Here is a 23,007-nt window from a genome sequence, read left to right on the forward strand (position 1 = left end):
GAAGTGAATCAACACTTATCTAGATTCTTCAAGATCACTTCTCTAGATCCTTGAAGCTTTTTACTCTTTACTCTGTGCTATGAAAATGATTCATTCGTTCAATTATAAAAAAAACAAAAAAAAAACCTACGTGGCGTTGTCAAGAAGAAAAATATAGGAAAGAAAATGAAAGAGAGTGAATTAGAGTAAAATGATTTTTTTAATTTGTAAAATATAAAAAAATAAAATCAAGTAATTGTACAGTTACAAGTTATTCATATTTTTATTATAGAAAAGAAAAATTTTTTAAAAATATTATTTTTCTTGGTTTTCATTTTTTTTTTTCAAAATTTGAAAAGAAAGTAAAAATGTGATAATATCACATCTAATAGACATTTGACTTCCTTTCATGATTCACTGGACATTATTAAGCTAAAATAACAAGTTTGAAATTATAAAAAAGATAATGAGAGACTTAGTCAACAATTAAATCACTTATTAGTATTATCTTTTCTTTTCTTCCCATGCAGAAAATGTATTTGAAAAAGAATAACAAGAACATCATTATCCTGAAAAAGACTAAGAACAACAACAACCACTTAACCAACAATATAACAGGTATGAACAACACTCAGATAAAGATATTGATTGTGCAAATTGTTAGGACCTTAAAAAAGTTTAATTTCATTCCGATTATATTTAAACTTTATTATATTTAAACTTTATTTACATTTTTTTGGATCACTTATATTTGGGTATGATCTTGGATTATGTTAGAATTTGATTTTCAGATTATATTTTAGTTTCATTTGCATTATTGGATTGTGTTATATCTAAATTTGAGTTTGATTTGGATAGTTTTTTAAATTAATTTTGAATTATGTCTTCCGATTTGATGATATTGTATACAATGATGTTTGGACAATGAAATTATAAATACTAACGCATTGGGTTATATACATGTGTAAAGGTATACAAATATGCACACTAAATTCATGGATGGATTTATGCACAAAATTTGGTTTTGGAATGGACATAATGTACTAAAAAAGAATTATAGTTACACACCAATTTGGACTGACATGTATTTTTCTTGGGAAAGTTGGGTTGTAAAAGTTTTTTTTATGGAAGTTAGTTAGTAAAATACATGTTATATTTACCTATGAATGAGTGCTAGGAAATTACTTATGGAAATTAAACAATAAAAATTATCTAGAGATAAGTATCGATGAGAAATTTATTTAGTTTGTAATTCATATGTAATTAATTATTTTATAATTTATTTTTCATTTATTATGGATTTATAGTGCATAAAAATTAAAAATATTATTAAATTAAAAAATTTCATTTACGTTGGTCATACATTTACCATCAATATATTTATTTGAGACTATATAAAAAAGATAGTTTTGAATAAAGTAAATTTTAATGTAATCTTTACAACAAAATCTCATTGTTCTTAGCTTCACATTTTTTTTAATATTTTTAAGTTGTTCGAAGTTTTATGAATATATATATATATATATATATATATATATATATATATATTAACGTAAAAAATGTATTAAAATTTTTACCTTAATTAAAAATAAAATAACAATTTAAAATATAGATAAAAGTTAACTTTAGAAAGTGATATTGAATTAGGCTTCAGTCCGACGGAATAATTATAAACATGAACCACTCAACGAATGATGTCGATGCCTGATTTGCCAAGGAAGAAATGGTCTGGAAATGCGTAAAAAGTAGATAAGTTTGAATTCAACACTTTGCACACATGACCAAGTTAATTAGAAATACTTTAAATTTGGCTAATATATTTGGCTTTTTTTTCTTCCATCTCTATTTTTCTATCACATAATTTATATTGTCCTATTTAAGGGTTATAATATTTAAATAGTTAATTATTCTAATTTCTAAATTAAAGTAATAAAAGTTTAATTTACATTTGTCAAATTATCCTATTTGAAATACCAAGTATAATCATCTCCATAACATTATATATAAAATATTATTCATATAATAAATAAAATAAGATAGTCAATAGATTGAGAATAATTGTCACTTATAAAACATATGACTACTTTTAATATAAAACTTTAAAATGTAAAGTTTGTAAGTCTTTTTTGTTTTTATTTGTTAATCAACTTTGTGAAATTTTTATTTATACTTAAAGAATTTCAATTGGGACTTTTAAGCATTTTTTAAATCATTTATTCCATATTGGTTTGTAATTATTTTACTGATATGAAATATTTGTTGGTGATTAATTTTTGACAGAAAAATTTACTGATCTGAGATATAGATTACAGTGAAAAGAAAAGCTTATCTTTATCTGACAGAAAAACCAGCATTGGTATACTTGTTTACAAAGCAGTTGAGGGTATAATCGTGGAATCTTATATATGCCATGTCTCAATCCTAGCCCCACAAATTAACTAGGAACTTTGTCTACAAAAAAGGTGACGGTGCCACTATGTCCTTCTTCTTGTATATACAGATTTATACTGATATGTTGTAGACGTATACATACAAAGAGCTCTACATATATACGGATTCAATGTGGAAACAAAAAAGCTGTCACCACAAAACATGCATGAATACTTCCATGCATGAAAGACAAAATGTTCATCTCCACAATAAGCGGTAAAGGGCTGAGGACCAGATCTTTAAATATCATTTCCAAATCAACAAAACATATACATTCAATGCGCTGCGCGGCTGTGCCTCCTCTGTAAATCCTTTTCTATATGTTTTCTTATAACTCTCTCTCTCAAGTTCCTCAATTATTTCTATTCTAGTGTCTCTTCTTAATTTCATATACAATATTTTTATTTGCTTGAAAAAAAGTTCTGCAATTTTATGTTGTTTTTACTAGAAAATTTTTAAATATTATATGCATTTGAGTATATCATACTTGAAGTTGTGATTTCAAACCGAAGAAGTCGTTTCAACCACCAATTTTGAGAAAACAATCTTTTAACATGACTAAAGATCATTATTTTGTTGATTTTAGAAACTTGTATAGAGTTATTTCTATTTGTTAAATATTCTTTCCCTTTAAATCGAGTACTCAAGCACATTTTAGTATTGTTTTTACTAATTAGAAAACCTTTTGATATATATATATATATATATATATATATATATATATATATATATATATATATATATATATATATATATATATATATATATATATATATATATATATATATATATATATATATATATATATATATATATATATATATATGATTTAATCTTATTACTAAGGTTAATCGTTGAATCTAATAACACGAATACATCTTTCAAAAAAGATTTTCAAAAAAGATTTTCAATCATAAAGACTAATTATCGATTGTGATACCACTTATGAGTCTTTAAAAGAAAAATCACCAAAGAGACACAACGCCAATAAAACTTGAATTCAACTCACACACTACAAGAATTTTCATAAATGCGGATGAAAATAATTTCGTTAAAGAAACCAAATTTTTCAATGAATTTTAGAATTTTAATTACCAACAAAAATATCCATCAATAATGAATTCATTAGTAAAATCATTTGAAATATTTGTCGGTAAATTAAAAATTACATTATTGACAAATATTGTTGTCGATAATTTATAATTTTTATAATTGACAAATTTTTTCATTGATAAGTTCGTCAATAAAATGAGTGATAAATTTCTCAATAATCCTAATGAAATTCTTTTATAAGTTAAGTGGAAATGGATGAAAAGAAGAAGAGAACAAGCACTAGTCCAACGATAGGTTACAACAACAGTTATTTTCAACATTTGATAGCAATTTTCGAATCGAAGTATATTTTGACGAGATAAAAAAGGGAGAGTTTTTTACCTCGGTTCAAAAGAACCAAAACAAAAGAGTCATTATTTTGCCTCGACTCAGAAGAACCGAATCAGTAAACCCAAAAATATATAAAAAAATAAAATAAAAATTGGGTTTTTTTTTCAACGGTTCTCTTAGGAACCGCTGTCATATACCCTTAAAATAAAAAAATAAAAATTATCGATTTGGTCATAACATTTGCTCTAATTGACCGATTTGGCCATATTATATATCGATTTGGGATAGAATTTTTTTTAACATCGCGGAAATCGGCATAGCCAGATGTTCCTTCTAGATTTTAGAAAAGAAGTCGTTTTCTATTTTTCTTCAATTTATTTTGTTTTTTTCAAACTTTGCAAAAAATATTTCACATACTTACACTTTGAATTTTTGATAACCGAGGCAATATGACAGCCAATTGATAAGACAACATGTAACGTAAGGACCCTACGACAGCGGTTCTACAAAGAACCGAGGCCAAAAATATTGTACAAAAAGCTTGTCAGTTTAGTAGGATCCTATGGCAATGGTTCTGCAGAGAACCAAGGCCAGAAGTCCTGTCCAGAAAACTTGTCAAATGAAAAGTCTTAAATCATCAGTTTCACAAGACCATATGGCAGCGGTTCTGTAGAGAACTGAGGCCAAAAGTCATGTCCAGAAAACTTATCAATTGAAAAATCTTAAACTGTCAATTTCGTAGGACCCTATGAGAGTGATTATGCAAAAAGTCGATGTCAAAAGTCTTGTCCAAAAAGCTTGTCAATTTCGCAGGATCATATGGAAGCAGTTCTGCAGAGAACCGAAGCCAAAAGTATGTTATGACTTTAAGTTTTTTAGAATCGATGCCTTTTGTTTACGAAAATTGAAAAATGCTAGCCTTTTCATATTTCGGTTTCGTGAGAATCAAAGTGTAATAGGTGCATTAGAAAGTCTTTTTTTATTAGTGAAGAAAAAGAAATGGAAAAGAAGGAAGAGAAAGAGGAAGAAGTGACAGAAGTGGAGGAGAAGGTAGGAGTAGAGGCCACAATAACAGTGACAATTAAATTTGGAAGATGAGGGGAGTCAAGAGGAAGAAGAAGAGAAAGAGAAAAACAAAAAGGAGGAGGAGCTTAAAGTGGTGGACACAATGGTAACAATGAACATGGAAAAGTCTGATGAGGAAAAAATGAGAAAGGAAAAGAAAGAAAAAAATAAGAAGAAAAAAAATTCAATTACAATATTTTATCAATGAGTTTATTGATCATTAACATATACGTCAATAATTATCATCATATATTTATTAATGGATTTGCAGTGGTGGGTAATTATTAATCTACTTCTTAATCTATTAATAAAATTTATTACCATTGTTGCTATAAATATTTTGGAAAGAAATATCTTTGTCTCTTTGTATATAAATATATACTTTATACGAATTGAGATATCTCAAATAAGTTATATTTATATTTTTTTTCTTGGAGAATAAAAAAATCAATTCAAATTCACACAATTAGTTAACAACTGATATTAGCTTTACCTTGTTTACTAAGTCTTGGTCAGAAATTTGTAACATAATTTTTTCTCCTCAATTAAAAACCCTTTAAGGAGATTTTCTCACGTTAAAGTAACTATAATAGGGTGAAAGCATTCACAGTTTGTGCTGGTTCATACCTGTAAAGTATAGTCTCTCATTGTACCACTTTTGAAAGAAAATATGAAACAGACTAATATTAGTGAACGTTTTGAAACTAGTATGAACTAGTACATTTTTTGCCATGCATATGTATCGCATGTGAGCAGGGCAGAAATATCATTATTGGAAGATTCAAAGTTGAAAAGGGAAAGCTGTGGGCAATAAATAATGCCCTAACAAGTGTCTTAATAAATTAAGTGATGATATATGTGTGAGGATATAACAGAGGTTGGAGTTGAATTATTGAGGTGGGTCTGTGTGAGTTGCTAGGTTTTTGGATTGTGTGAGTGTGTGAGAGAGAAAATGTGTGGGGACCTCAGTGAAAAAGACACTGTTGGAAGGAGAAAGTCACATTCCTGGGTATATGTAATGGCTTCGCATAAGCAATAATTTTTCTACTTTGAGGAGCCAACACAGTTTTGGTGTCCATGTTCGCCGAGGATAGATCAGAATTGAGGACCATGACAGTAAAGACAGTTGTGTCTTTTTTTGCATAGTACTTACAAACTATGTCAATTAAGTGATGCAAAAATAAGTGTTTTCCCCAATGGTCCCTTCATCCACATGCTTTCACTTTCATGCGATTGACCCTTCGCCTGAATTAAATCCCAATGCCATTCAGATATCAGGCATAAAATTAATATATTAATTATATCACCACTTCACTGTTTACCCCATATTTACGTATTAAATAAGATATTTTGTGTTTATATATTCATAAAACCTCCTTTAACACGTTTTTAATTAACCATTAGTTGTGATCTAACAATGTTTGAAACAAGAGAAATTTTAAACAATAAAAAGGAGAGAAAAACACGTGTACTTTTAGTGTCCTGTTCTAGGAGAAAATAAAATACTAGTTGAGTCATCACAAATACCTTCCAGCGGTTAAACAATATTTTAGGAAATTTTAAACCTTAAATAAAGTTTTAAGATTAATTAATATTGGCCTGAAGTGTGGTCCGGAAAATGTTATAATAGATGTAATAATAACAAATTGTTTTGCACTATTATAAGTATTTTCCTCCGAATTGAAAATGAAATTAAGAATGAAGTTTCTTGTATCCATACATCTACCAGAATTAAAATTTAAATATTTAATGACCTTGAGTCAATTAATACTCACATGGAAACTATAAAATTGATCTAATAATAAAATTTGAAAAATGAAGTGAAAGATTCTGAATTCACTCCTCTCATTAGTATTTAAAATATATAAGATTGGTTTGAGCGGTATGAAATAAAAAAGAGTTGAAAGAGGTCGTAAATTCAACTTTTCCTAATAATAAAAATTACCAACTACCATTTACTAATAAAAACAAAAAACATGGGAAGATGTTATTCTTCTCTACCAAATCTCATCCACCCATTTATTAACCAAAGAATAGCCCCATTCCCTAATTTGTCCAAGGCTTCACATCTCCGCCTTTTCTAAATTTTACAAACCATGCCTCCAAATTTAGTATATATTGAAATAATTTTATTTGTCTACTGCTTTTTTATTTAACTTTCATGTCTCGTAGTAAATTAAATTAATCAAATAGTACGATATAATTACTAGATAATCATTAGTGCATCGAATGGATATATTATTTTAGACAATAGACATCAATTTACCAAATGAGACATATTAAGATGAGGTAAAAAAGAGAACTTTTTGAGCTCGTTTCAGAATCAAAGTCAAAAGTTAAAAATTTTGTTTTGGTTATAAGAAAATCGAAATAGTGAATAGAAAAAATTAAAAAATAAAATAAAATAATTTTAGGTTTTTAGCAATGGTTCCAATAGCAACCACTGTCATAGACCATTTCCTGCTTCGGTTTCTAGATGAATTGTTGTCATAGATCTAATTTTATTTAAAATATCTTTATAATGTAAATGTATATGGCGTCGGTTTGATCTAGAATCGATGTCATACCATTTTATGTTTCAGTTTTTACTACAACTACAATTTAAAGTCTGTTTTTTTTTTAATATGGTTCTATTTTTGTGACATCTCAAATCACAATAATAAAAAATAGACCTACATAATATATAAAATACATCACAAATATGAACCAAAATATATTTTGTAATAAAATAGAGAATTATAACCATATATATTCCACATAAACTCAATGTTTTCCTATTCTAATGTACATAATATTATAACCTAACATTTACATGCTATTGTACATATATATTATATATTTTACAAGAGTTTTTCTTATGAAATTAATTGACATGTCGTGAAGTGGAATAATAGTCTTGAATTTTTACATAACACACAATAAATTTAATTAGTATATATGATTTCCAAATAACAGAGAATTTTTTTTATTCAAATATTACTATTTCCCAACCACTTGTAATATGAGCACTAATAGTTGTTGTCATCAAATTCATTACATAGTAATTGCATACATGAGTCGGTTTATCTATTACACCATAATATATCATAATAATAATAACAATTAATTAACAAAGATAGTTGGAATAAAACAATTATAAGAAAAATGGATTTATGGCACCGGTTCTCTAAACAACCAAGGTCATACGAGCGTTTCAAAATCTGAACAGTCTGCTGCAAAGTCAAGACCCTGTGGCAGTGGCTCTGCAAAGAACCAAAGTCATAGACTTGTTCAGAATCTGAAAAGTGTGACATATGTCTCTTCAGGGGGAATTTCATGACCCTATTACATGAATTTTGAGGAGAATCGAAGTCCTAGATCCTGATCATTGTGTACTAAGTTGAAATGTTTAAATTTGGACTTATGTGACACACCTTTAGGTTTCGATTGTTTATTAACCAATACCAAAAGAAGATTATGACCTTGGTTTTTTTTAATTGACACCTATATATTTGCGAAAATTTTAAAAATGTCACCATGCCTTTTAATGTTTCGTTTTTGTTGAAACTAAAGTCTAATATGTGAGTTATAAGCTATATTTTGTACTGGTGTGCTAAGTACATGGTAAGAGATTTGATTTTTAGTTTATGCGAATTTGTAATAAACATAGATCCATATTTTCATTTTCACTTTGTTCACTTGAATGAATTTGGGGGAGAGTGATTGAATAGATTTGAAAGGAGTTGAAAGTAAATTTTTGTTGTTTATTTGAGTGGATTTGGCGGTAAGTGAGAGTGAATTTGAAAGTAAATTTTTTTAATTTGTCACATCAATCAATTCCTACACTAAGCCTTTAAGACATTAATATTAGCTAGTGTCTTTACAATTTCATAGTTTCATTTTAAATTTGAACTCATTTTCATTTCGTTTGCCATAAATTATATGTAATTATAATGAGTGGAAATTACACTCCTAAAATCTATTTGAATTACAATCATTAATATTTAATTTTTTTAAAATCCAACACAAACCTCTACCAAAATCATTACATTATGAACCGGTTCATATTCACTCCCTTTGAGAAGCTTTAAAACTATTACGTTTACCTATTCTCATAAGAAACACATGTGTGAAAAAGAAAATAACAACGGAAAGAATTGTTGTAGTTGAATAATGTTAGATAAATCAAGTTATAATTGAATAGCGTCATTCCTAGTAAAATAATTGTAGAGGATGAGATTATTGTACATGATAATTAAGGTTGATCTAATCACAATTAAATAATAGAGACTGTTATGTTTTTAAATATAAAGAATTATATTCTAACTATCAATAATAATTTTTAGTCTCATGATAAACATTTAATTCAAAATATTCAAAAGTTGATAAAAGAGCCAAAGTCATAAAGACTAATTTCCAATGAGACAGTTATTCAATATATGTTAGTGTTATCTTTAAAATATTAACTCTTATTAATTCAGTGGATCAACCTAATATTCAATAGATAATTTTGTTAAGATATGCAAAATATTTTATTAGCAAATATTAAACAATTAAATATTGTGTTAGTTTATATATATATATATATATATATATATATATATATATATATATATATATATATATATATATATTATGGTACATTACTCTTTAAAATAATTTATCAAAATTATTCTTTAAATTTTTTAATATAGTATTAGAATCAGTGTTTCTTTTTTTCATTGAATATTTCTGATGACTCTTCTGCAACCGGATTTGTGACCAAGTCAGGTATATCTAACTCTGCCCTTAATCTTTTCGTTTTTACTAAGGGTAGTGATTAGATAATTGATTCAAGTTTCACTGATCATATGGCTTGTGATCCTCATATATTTACTAATTTTTTCTCTAATTGTTTTAAAAATGTTATTATTAATGTCAATGAGGTCTCATCTCCCATTAAAGGTATAGGTATTATATCTCTCTCACCCTCCTTATCAATATGTTTTATTTGTTCTTACATTAAATTGTAATCGTATCTCCGTCAGCAAGTTAACCAAATCACATTTTTTGTATTGCCTTGTTTTATCCAATCCATTGTCTTTTTCAGAACATTCATTCCAAAGATAAGATTGTTAGCGGTAGAGAGTGAAAGACTGTATTATCTTAAAAATATCACACAACAAATCTATAAAAATGTTGGCTTGTCTTAAGAATGATCACGTACAAGATAAAAATAAAAAATAAGTGATTAGGACATCCTCTTTTGGTTATTTAAAAAAATTATTTTCGTCGTTATTTCATATATGCAATATTTCTTATGTATTAAGGCGAGAAACCTTAAAGTGAATGGTCAGACAAAAACATTAGTGTAGGGCGTCCAAAAATGGTTTGAAGGTGAAAAATATTAATAATTGTGTTAATTCGTGTCTCATAGATTTTTTTTCCCACTTGTCTCAAATGTAATATGGTAGTCAAAAGTTAATTTAAATCACAACGTGGAATTACATTTCATGATTCAAAGTGGATTTCATCAACCTTAATTTTGGCAAATTTCAACCCAAAGGAACTCATAGTTCTTGTGTGTAGTCAATTTAGGAATCCAGATTGGTGCCCATAATTTTCTTTGCAAATCATCAAGTGGCAGTGGAAGTGTAATATGGGGTCTACCTAGGTAGTTAACAGCTTAGGGAAGTCACGTAATGAGGAGCTTATCCAATTATACAGCTTTTCAAATATTTGATTATTAAGGAAACTAGATAAACCTTATCGGTTTAGAGAACAAAAATGTACAACAGGTCAATTTGTCCACCAACATCACCATACCTTACATCACTTTCACTTACACCGAACTGTTTCGTCTTTCAACACAGTGACTGACAGATATAGCTTCTATCACTCTCTCTCTTCATACATATCCATTAAACAGTATTCCACTCTCAGTAACATTTTTTTCAAAGAATACATGTATAATGTCATGGACAAATATAGAAAAGATAACTGTAAAAATCCTGTTGTGAAAAAGTTCCATGAAAATAGGGTTATTATTCTAACTAAAATTACCAAATGTCCATGATTACATTTGAATTTTCTAAAAAGTACTTACATATGCACATCTCTATGCAAATACTTTGCTCATTTTTTCTAGCTTAATCTTTTTTTTTCTCTTGCCATGTCATGATACATATCATCTGCATTTATTTCTCTAATGCTTATATCAGCATGCTATGTATATTTTTGTTTATAAAATTCCCTTTCAGACACAAAAAAGGGCATCCACAAATAAAAAATATACTATATAATATATTAATGTAGACCAAGCTTGCAAGTAGCACACGCCCCCAAAAAACCGTGAAAATACTTCTGTTTTGATACTCAGAGCTAAGTTGTGGTGGAGAGCGGTCCCAGCTAGCTTCTTCTTCACACACTCCCTTTCTTTCCAGAAAAGGCAACACAGACATTTTCAAACTAATTAATTCATCTTCTTTTGAATCCCTCAGCTTTGAAGATTTTCATGCACAGGCATATGTGAACACTGCTTTATATAAGTGGAGTTTGTTTTGCTTTTGTTGTTATATATTCATTCACTCCGAGGTTGAAATCTAGATTAATATTCATGCTGGCGGTGTCACCTTTGAGGAGCACAAGAGATGAAGAGCAAGGGGAGATGGAGAGCTTCTCCATTGGAACTGATGACTTTGCTGACTTATCAGAAGGAAACTTGCTTGAAAGCATCAACTTTGATGACCTCTTCATGGGAATCAACGATGATGAAGATGTCTTGCCAGATCTGGAGATGGACCCTGAAATGCTGGCTGAGTTTTCCCTCAGCGAGGAATCGGAGATAGTCTCGTCAGTTTCAGTGGTAAATAACAAATCTGATGACAGGAATGAGAATAATATAGTTACTACCGAGAAACAAGATGAGGTTATAGCAGCCAATTTTTGTTCAGATTCTGGTTCCAATTCCGGGTCTAGCAGAGGGGAAGAGATAGCAAGCAAAAGCGAGGAATCAATTCATTCAGTGGTGGTGAATCCATCCCCTAAGGAAAGTGAGAAAGGAAGAAAATCATCAACGCATTCAAGGAATAATCCGCTAGGGAAGAGAAAGGTGAAGGTAAGTTGTTATTATTGTTGTCATTGATTCCTATTTTCTTGCTTTTTGTTTAGGCTAATTCCAGGAAAGTTCATACACGTTAAGGATAACTCTTAAAGGTCTTTCTATCTCTATTATGGGTTTCTATAGTTGCAGAGTGTGTCCAAAGAACTCAGGAGTGGCGTTTAAGTTAAAGTGACAGAGAAAGAGAAATGCATTTAGTGTTAGAATTTTGGAATGAGTTTGATGTATTGTATTGTAGTAATGAGTTGTGTTGTGTGTGTGTTTTCTTGGGTTGTGTGAAGGTGGATTGGACCCCAGAATTGCACAGGCGATTCGTGCAAGCAGTGGAGCAGCTCGGAGTGGATAAGGCTGTACCTTCAAGGATTTTGGAGATTATGGGAATTGACTGTCTCACTCGCCATAACATTGCCAGCCACCTTCAAGTAATATTCTTCAACTTTGTTTTCTCTCTCTTCCACAAGTTTCAACCCAGTCACTCAACAAGAGTCGATACAAAAATAAATAAAAAATTAGATTATGCTTCTTCTTCTTACTATTATTATATGGTTGTTTTTTCTTTGATAAACAAGCTCAATTATCACTGAAAAAAATGAGTACACAAGTAGTAATTATCACTGATTTATTATATGGTTGCAGAAAGACTTATTATTAAAGATATATATCTACTGATATGAAAACTTTTTAAAGTTAATTAAATTTGCGATTCACACAGATTCAAATTTGTGCCTAGAGTTGTAAGGTTTGTACATTTAGTGAGATACTGTACTGTTATTAAAACTTGACACATCCCAGTAAAAATTAAATTTACTAAGAACTTTGAAAAGTCTTGTGCATAAGTCTTTCTTCTTAATTGACATATGCAATTATTAATGTGCATATGTTGCAGCAAGAAAGAAAGTTAGGTAAATTTTTTAGTTAAACTAGGATCTTGTATCAGAAACATGAACCCTATGAATAGAAAAAGAGCTTAGTTTTACTGAAGAGGGTTTCTAAAGTATGCAGTTTTGGTGGCAGAAATATCGATCCCATAGGAAGCATTTGCTAGCACGTGAAGCTGAAGCAGCAAGGTTGAGTCAAAGGAAACAATTCATGGGTGCAGCAAGCGTAGGTAGAGGAGGAGGAGGAAGCAAGAGAGACGTGAACCCTTGGCTTGCACCTACCATGGGTTTCCCTCACATGACACCAATGCACCATTTCAGACCTTTCCATGTATGGGGGCATCACACCATGGACCAGTCCTTCATGCACATGTGGCCTAAACATCTCCCATATTCACCGTCCCCGCCGGCATGGCCACCGCGAACGGCTCCCTCTCCGCCGCCTCCGGACCCTCTTTATTGGCACCAACATCAACGGGTTAACTCTTTTGACTATGAAAATTCTTTCAAACACTGTTCACTCAACACACAATCACATTCAAGTAGCAAACTGTATGCTTGATTCATTGTATTCGAATATATAGGACAAGAAAAGCTCTTAAATTTTCTCCAAAAGAAACAATATGCCCTTATATCTTGTGTTTGTCTATCTAAATTAATAGGTTCGTTCTTGTTTGATACTGCAGGCTCCAAACGCACCAACCCCAGGAACACCGTGTTTTCCACCGCCTCTGACAAGCACGGTAACTATTGACCTTACTTTTTTGGAACCACCTACGTTGTCTTCTCCTTCCAAATTTGGATCCTTTTGAGAACAACCTTACTGTATATACAATATCAAAATGCTGGTTCACTCACTATAGAATGTTAACTTGCAGAGATTTGGGTCTCAAACTGTTCCGGGCATCCCTCCACACCATACAATGTTCCAAATAGTAGATCCAGGCATTGGCATCCCAGCCACCCAACCACCACCTCGACCCCTCCTCGATTTTCATCCGGTAATTCCAACTCATTCAATGGAAAATATATATATGTCAATTCTTTTGTTTTGTAAGATTATTTTTTAATCAAGTCAATAACAAACTAATCTATAGTAAATTATACAGTTATTAACATTAATTCAAAAGACTTAGTCAAGTATAGAGTCTCCAGTATATAGATACAAACAAAACTATTATTAGTACTAAAACAATATTTTACTCATAAAAAATGTTATTTATATTATGATTCAACTTTTTATATATATATTGAGGGTTTATTTCTAAATTCAACAGTAAATAGTTTTGTTTTAATTAGATTGGTTTTAAAAGAAATACAAAATTAATCGTATTTTAAATAAAACATGTTTTTATTTGAAAGATCAAACTCACTCCACGAAACTATTACTTATGATATATATATTACTAAACCTAAGTTATTTTTGGGTGTGAAAATGTTTGAATGCTTACAAATTAAATCACGGATTTTTTTATTTTTTTTTTGTCTTTATTAATTTCTTCTGTCATTTTCCTACTTCTCTTTCTGTCCTCTCCTTTCCCGTCGTTGGTCCGTGTCTATAAATCCAAAGTTCTATAAACTGGATTCACAACTTTAAGCGAGTTAATTCCATTTTTCATTTTTAAAATTAAAAAAAAGGAAGTAATTATTTTTGTACGAAAAAATTAAGAAACTCAAACTGAAACGCACGACACAGGTCAATATTTTATAAAAATAATGTTGCATGGTTAATTTAAGTTATGTGTTCATGTTTGTTTTGACAGTCAAAGGAGAGCATAGATGCAGCTATTAGTGATGTTTTATCAAAACCATGGTTGCCACTACCACTTGGCCTTAAAGGTCCAGCCCTTGATGGTGTAATGGGTGAACTACAAAGACAAGGGATTCCCAAAATCCCTCCATCTTGTGCTTGAATGGCAAGTCTAAGAGACATGGTGAATGCCTCAAAACCCTAATTCGACGACTTCTCAGTTCTCTTCTTGTATGCCAGAATGTGCATATTTGTTTCCTATGTTACTTCTATCATATACTACGAGGGAAGAGAAACATAAATATATATAACTTTTGGAAGAGAAACATCTTTGTACTAATCTTAGTAAATCTACGAGACTAAAATAAATGATGAGGAATTTCCAGAAAGTACTGTGAAATGTTTCTTCTTAATTTGGTAGACATTTTAGTAAATGACTAACTTTTTAGCTTTCGTATATGCACTACTAACTAATAGTTGATATTCAAAGGCCAATACCACTAAACCCTGTGAGATAAATAATTATTACGATAAGCAAATTGCATAATTAAATGGTTATATAGCTGTTTTTGCTCCCTCGGATAATTGATATGAAGAAAAATCGTTTGACACTCGTTAATATCGTAAAATATTTAGATTTAACTAGCTTTTGTTGAAGACCATAGTTTCTCCCAATTGGCCATTAATATATCCCAAATCAGGAAAACAAATAATGTTTTTGACATCTTGAATTATAACGAATAATTTATTAGACATAAAGTTTTAAATTCATTATATAAGAACTTGAATATGACGACTTATAACATGTAAAAAAACTAGTAATGTGAAAATGGGTTAAAGTTGAGTTTGAAAAAAATGAAATTTTTTTATATGGACCAATTTTCAACTCGGCTTATTTAGAACCTGACTCATCCGGGTTGAATCCGTTGTGAGCTGGGTTGGCTCACCAACCCACCTAATTTAATTTAATTATTAATTATTTTATGTTTCAATATTATTTGTTTTTTTATTGTATTGTAAATGAAAATAAAGAAAAAGATGTTTCAAGAGATCAACATATTATAAATTTATCCATTTAAGACTCTAATCTTATAAATAAATGGATGAGTGACAACTATTATCAATATTACAAACTTATTTATTCGCTTTTTGAGTCTATTTTTGGATTACATTTGAGTTGTATGTTACATTTTTTTATTTTGAATTGTCTTTGGAGTTTAACATCATTTTAGAGTTAAATTTATTTAAACTTGAATTACAAAAAACAATGTATTTTTTATTTAAAAAATATATAATTAAGTGAGTCAGTGAGCCAACCCGTTTAACCCATCAACTCATGATGGGTCAGGCCGGGTTCAAATTTTTTCGGCTCACTGATAAATGAGCCAGGTTTGGGTTCACTCGCTAAGTAGTCAATTCGTGGTGGATCGAGTCGAGTGACTCATTTTAACAACACTAAAAAAACGAAAGATGTCCATCAGCAAATGAATTTTTGCCTATAAAACATCATTCGATTATTTCATTTTGACATCTCCACTGGGGATGAATTAAAAAAATCATCTTTTTTTTATCAGTGAAAAGTAATTCAATAACTAATATAGAACATTTAGGGTATCCCTAACTCATTCAGACTTGCAAACTCATATAACAGTAGAGAATACTAATAAATACAAACCTCTAAATATAATACAATGCTCATAGTATAAATTACAAAACCTTTACATGAATAATAAGGTTCATTGTCAACTAAACTATAATTAGGGTACACATCAATTTTATCCCAGTTTCCTCACAACAAATAAAGGTTAATTAGAGGAGGTATGTGTAGTCTTTTAAATGTTATTCATATAATTACATTGTGGTGATGCGTCGATGGCTTTGTGGTGACACGTTGATGATCACCAATGACACAATGGAGACATGGTAGTGACACAAAGGTGAAGAACATTGGTGATGGTTGTTATTGAAGTTAGAAAAAGAAGAGAAGGATAAAGATGATCTAAAGATAGTTGTAGTGGTACAACAACAACAAGGAGAGGAGGAGATGAAAAAATAAAGGAAAAAGAATAAGAAGAGAAAAAAAAAAGAGACACAGTCGCTTATATTTTATTGACAGATGTTACCAACACCAAAATCCCTTAGTAACTCTAATGGATAATTATGAGGAGACATTTAGTGACAAATTTATGGTCATCAGTAATTATCAATTGATTTGAGGTCGTCAATAATTTTTTATTGCTTTTTGCATCTGTCTATAAATTTTACAGAAAACCACTTTATGAACAAAATTGTGTCTACTGATAGTTTATTGCTAAATAGGATTTACCGACAAATTGTATACATCGGTGATACTCTTGTAGTGTTTTGCTTCAATGTCATTACCTACAAAATAAAGTAAAAATTACGCAAACGCTAACTTATTCTACGTTTCCATTTCAAACCATCATTTACTAGCCAACTTTATTATCAAAGAGCTTTAAAGGATTTTTATTTTAATAATAATGATTTTCTACTGGAAATGTTTAATGGTTTAGGAAATGAAGATTAATTTTATTCTTGATCATTATTAAGTTTGATTGAAATTTCGCACAAGCATTATATATACTTTTTTTTTCAATTGTTGGAATCCTTTACATGATTTTTTGTTTTTTTAGCACTAAAAGAATATATATTTTTTGTATATATAAGTGGAATACTTGCTCAACCTATTTGTATGTACAAAAAGTATTTTTAATTTCATCTTCATATCTCTTTCAAGTCCACACCCTTACTAGGGTTGTAAAGTGATTCAAAGCATTCATCATTTCCCTTACTAGGGTTGTAATCAAGTCATTCAAAGCATTCATCATTTTTAGCAAGTGTATGAATGTTGTTTGTTGACTCTTTTTTTTTTCTATATTACACATCCATAATTATTTTTATTCGATTTGGTCGAATAATCTTCAAAAGTGGATTAATTGGATGACTAACGTGTGACTTAGCTCCAACTTATTAAAAGGGAAAGGTTCACTACAAAGACTTGATGCTCAAGTCGGTAGAAGATTTATGAGTAAAAGTGATTATTAGATTTAATGTACTCCATGTAATAGTTTGTATTTATAACCTTTTTAGACCTATGAATAACATGTTAATGAGTTTTGTTACTATTAATAAATTTTGATTATATATTACAAATAATATTATATATCTCATAATTATTCTCTCTTTATGTTATGATATCACATAAATCTTATATTTGGATTCTTTGTTTGTTGGACCATGTTTTGGGTGTAGGGTCGAGTATCTCCACAAAACACACATACACACTTTACTCAATTAGATTAGGTAATTATAAATGCTTAAGTCAGTAATTAATTTAATCAAGGTAAAACAAAGTTTTAAATTCACAATAAATGCAATCACATATCATCTTACTTTTGACATCTATTTATAGTTTTTAGGATTGGCCATGAATTAGTGAAACCCTAATTATAGCCCAGTCATGACCCATTACCTACTAAGTAGCACTTACAAATAATCTTGGTTTGAAGCGGTTTTTAGGGATGTTTACCACTAAGGAGGTTTGTTTGTCTCTAGTCATATCCGATTAAGATGGTTCTCATATTTCTTATTTGGATTTTATGGGTTTAAACGTATGTAACCGATCATTCTTTCCTAGTGATCTTTTATGCTCAATCATATTTCTCTAATTGTCTGACCATACAGTACAGACCATTTTAGGACATGTTAAATAATAATATTATAAATATATATAAGATAGGTAATATGTTAAAAATGATTTTATTTTATTTTATTTAAAATAATTCCAAAAGGACTGGGTTGATTTAAGAATTTTTTAAATTTTGTAATTGATTGTAAAAATACTGATTTGGTTTTGTTTATCCTCTTTGAAAATAGAGACAATTACAAAAAAGCAAAATCATTTTTATCATTTTCTATTTAAATACTTTTAAAAATAAAGTGAAAATTAATATCTTTATAATTATTTGTGAAAAGTAAAAATAATAATATGAAAAAGTATTTTCTCAAATCAATGATACCTTGTTTTTTTTTTAAAAAAATGTATGAAGCAAAAGACAAATAACACACCGGATCGGATATAGTCGATAATATTGTCTCTTCATTATGTGGTTAGAAATTTATTCCTTAAGCTTACGTGAATAAAACATAGTAGTTATGAATGTTATACTTAAGTAAATCTAAATACCTTGAAATATTAATCAATAATTAGGAGAATATAAAAAAAAATAGAAAACATGTTTTTCTTTTCCGCATCCCATGTTTCTTCTCGTATCCCTGATTCATCAAAATTATCATTTTGTCTCTTTCTCTTCTATAACAATAATGAGATTTTGTCTTTTGTGTCGCATATTGACAAAGAGAGTGTTGGTAAAACATATTTTTCAATTGAGAGTAAAGAGAGTGTCTTTATAACATATGTTATAAAGAGAGTGTCTTTATAACATAATTTGTAAAAGCTTTCTAAATTGTTTTATTCAAAATAAGAAACCTACTTTTTTTTGTTTGGAATCTATATTTGAACTAACAACCATGAAAATTGAAAATTATAGTAATCACTCAAAAATATTTCATGACTAATCCAAAATCAGGAACTAAATAATGTAAAATTATTACAAACAAAATTTATCCAGCAATGAAAAGTGGGATAAATACGAGTACCTACTTATTATTTATCCTACCAAAAAAATTTTGTCTTTTATTGAGTATTTATGAAAAAAAATATATCTAAATATTTTTAATTTTAAAGTATAATTAAAAAAATTAGATAATTAAATATTTTTATAAAAAAAATTGACCATTATAAAATTTAAATAAATTCGCCCATAAAATATGAGTTTTAAAACAATAACTTTCTTAAAATCATGTTCAACTTGATAAATCAAAATAATAATAATATATATATATATATATTAAAATTCTAAAACATTATCTAATAATTAATATTTTTATCAACAATTTTATTTTATCACTTATTATTTTAAAATATTCAAATAAAATTTACTAAAAATAATTAAATAGTTAATATCTACTGATTAAATATCATGGCAATCTCGTAGTCATTGTATCAATAAACATATAACTAAAATACGTATATTTATTATCTACATATATTCATTATTTACATCAACCATTACACATTTTTTTATCATCAAACCCGATGAAGGTGAAACTTAGTAGGAAGAAAAACAGTAGCACTATGGAGAGTCATTGTAGTGAAGGCAGCAGAGGTCCAGAAAGAAAAGTGTTCAGGCTCAATAAAAGGAATGCTTGGGCTCTGAATGCCTGAGTGACATAATGCCCATGTATCTGTTTCCACCATAAAATTTGGGGCGCTTCTTTATGCACGTTGATAGGTTTTCCTTGCACCTCCATAAATTAAGGAAAATACCATTTTGTCCCTATTTTCTCCTTCCTTCTCATCATAGTCTACCTTCCTCTCGAATTGATCTGTGCACCGACACTAATCTCCTCCGTTCTTCAAAACACATTTTATTTTTTTTAATTATATAATTTAGAATATAATTTATATTTTAAATTGTATAATTTAAAATAATTTTTATTTTGCATTTTAAATTATAAAACCAAGAATACAAATTTATATTTTAAATTTCACAATCCAAATTGTATCAACTGTGAATTTCAGAATTCAAAATAAAAAGAAAAAAAATTAATACATAAAGGTGAAGGAAGAAGCACCCTAAAATTTGTCATGTTTCCATAAATTATCCTAATTTGTGGGTCAAACATGAAATAGAAAGTCAAAGTGTTTTCACCTGTGCATCCAAAAAAACATGTTGATGTTGGGTTTCACCTTTGCTTTTGCAAATTCTCCCGTTCATCGCGCCACGCTTAAAGAAACTGTCCCTTCAACATCACTCCAAGTCGAATCCAACATCAAAACAACACACTTGCTTTTCCCTAATCATTGACCTAACTTTACCAATTTTGCTCCCAAAATCCCTAGACTACACTTTATGCACTGTTACTTTAATTGATTGTTCCAAAATCAATCAATTTGATTATTCTTTAAGCAAACGTAATACCCTATCTTGCATCATTTTTTCTAATACCTTTTTCAATCACTGCTTAATTACAAAAGTCCACTGGGTTGGTGTAACTAAATGTGCTTCTTTATCGAGAGCCTGCATTGCTACCCACGTTATATTCCTCATTTAAATAAACAACAAACCCAGAAATGCTACCACGTTTTCTTCTTGTTTCTCTATTATCATTCTTTTTTTTCTCAGCTGCTGTAGTGCTTTGCATGACGTGTGGACCATCTCCAAATTAACACACAAGAACAAATAACTTGGTTTTTAAAACTGCAGCCGGCATTGATAAGTAAAAATGACATAGTTTAAGGTTTATTGTTGTTGAACTAGGGTTAAATATGAAATAATCAAATAATATTAAAACATTAACCCCTTTGCATCATAATTACTTCACTTTAAACATTGATTACTAGTAAGTTTTACTTTTAAGACCAACTAAACTGCTCTGTTGTGTGGTTCTATTAATTGTTTTACTTGATTTTTAAGGAATTTTTAACATTTGAATGTTTGAGGAGGAAAAGAAGTGATGTGGCTTCCTTGTTTCAAAGTTTCAAACTCCCACTTACAAACTTCTTTGTTTTCAACTTCAGTTTTCATCATAATTGCCTTAAAAAGGTGGCTAGCACCAACTAATTTGGAATTCACAGGGAAAAAGGACTCATCTCAGCAACTGAAAAAGGAAGAAAATAAGATGCCACCTTTTGACTTGGACCTTAATTTTCTGAGTACTGCACATCTTTGTGTTTCCCATGGTACCTTGCACATGCAGCATGGCCTAGAAGTCATCATCATAATACCCCACATTCTTTTTTCTCCCTTCCACAATCCCCGCATAATTACCCGGCCATTGATGGATATCAGCTTAATCTCTCTATAAAATCACCCCAACAGACACTCATCTCTCACTCTCATTCCACACCATGGCTTCTTTTGGGAACCAATTATCTTTCTTTTTGCTCTTGCTGCTTCTTATCTCACCCCAAATCCAAGCCAGAGAAGGCAAGCTTTTCAGCTTGTTCTCCCATTTCAGAACCATCTACAATGTCAAAGACCCTCTCCAGAAAACTAAAGTTGAATCTCCAGCGTTAGCACCAGGACCAGTAACATTTGAACCAGCATCAGCACCAGGACCGGTAACATTTGAACCAGTATCAGCACCAGCACCAGCACTCGAACCAGCATCAGCACCAGCACCTTCGGCTGAACAAGCAATTGGTTCAACAATACCATCCGGGCCAGCACCAGAGCCTGAATTTTCAGAAAGTGGAGAGGGTTATGGTCTGTATGGTAGGGGCTCTTATGACCAATACTCTCCCACCAAGGAGACTCCTACCACCACCACCACCACCACCACAAACTTTGAGCTTCTCAATGAAGACTTCAATGATGAGAGCTACAAAAAGGGCTACCCCAAAACCAACTTCTACAGCAGCAGCAGCAACAACGACAATGAAGAAGAGTTCAGAAACAATGTCAACAACAACGAAGAGTTCAGAAACAATGTAAACAACAACGAAGAGTTCAAAAACAATGTCAACTACAACGAAGAGTTCGGAAACAATGTCAACAACAACGAAGAGTTCGGAAACAATGTCAACAACAATGAAGAGTTCGGAAACAATGACAGCAAGTATGAAAACTTCAAAAACAATGTTAACGACCACGAAGAGTTTAGCGTCGATGACAACAACAACGAAGAGTACAGGAACACTAACACTGGTGGCTACGCCAGCAACTTCAACGACCGGTTCTCTAACAACAATGACGAGGGAAATTACCAGAACAACAACTATAACGGTAATGGCAATGAGGGGAAGAGAGAAGGAATGAGTGACACGAGGTTCCTGGATAATGGTAGGTACTTTTATAATGCGAACAGTGTTAATGAGAATTATAACCTTAATGGGTATGAATCGGGGAGAGGGAATTCTGCTGCAAACGAAGGTTACCATGAGAAAAGTCAGTATCCAAATGAGTTTGACACCATGGAAGAGTACGAGAAGCAGCAGCAAGAACAAGGTTACAGGCCTTGAGTCTTCTTAGCTTTTGTATTTTTGTGTGGTGAAAGAGTGAGAGTTGGAGAAACACGAGGCTTACATATTGAAAGGAAAATACTTCTAATTTATGAGATAATTGTTATGCTTCAGTTTCTCCTTTCATCCTTGATCTTGCACAGTTTCATGTTTTGCAGATCAAAGTGATGGAAAGTATGCAGTGTTATCATTTGTGCAGTGTGAGGTTTTACTTTTTTAAGTACTTTACCAATTGGAAACTATACAGCTTTCTGTTTTCATCATGTAACAATTTCAAGGCACAAAACTTAATGCCTTATAGTATATGACAAAACTTATGCCTCTCATTTATTCTTCA

General features: G+C 30.1%; 2 protein-coding genes across 2 annotated transcripts; both read left to right on the forward strand.

Moving 5' to 3' along the window:
* Positions 1–11,136: 11,136 nt before the first annotated feature.
* Positions 11,137–14,946, forward strand: LOC124833300 (transcription activator GLK1-like). The gene is made up of 6 exons (XM_047307781.2): positions 11,137–11,932; positions 12,217–12,357; positions 12,950–13,291; positions 13,500–13,556; positions 13,692–13,814; positions 14,577–14,946. Exons 1-6 carry the CDS (start codon positions 11,432–11,434, stop codon positions 14,724–14,726), a joined length of 1,314 nt encoding a protein of 437 aa, XP_047163737.2. The 5' UTR covers positions 11,137–11,431; the 3' UTR covers positions 14,727–14,946.
* Positions 14,947–21,528: 6,582 nt separating this feature from the next.
* Positions 21,529–23,007, forward strand: LOC124833216 (uncharacterized). Its single transcript, XM_047307669.2, has one exon. It carries the CDS (start codon positions 21,558–21,560, stop codon positions 22,668–22,670), a length of 1,113 nt encoding a protein of 370 aa, XP_047163625.2. The 5' UTR covers positions 21,529–21,557; the 3' UTR covers positions 22,671–23,007.

Source organism: Vigna umbellata, chromosome 6 (genome assembly GCF_029865625.1).
Source record: "Vigna umbellata cultivar VRB3 chromosome 6, Vumbellata_1.0, whole genome shotgun sequence".
Lineage (NCBI taxonomy): Eukaryota > Viridiplantae > Streptophyta > Magnoliopsida > Fabales > Fabaceae > Vigna > Vigna umbellata.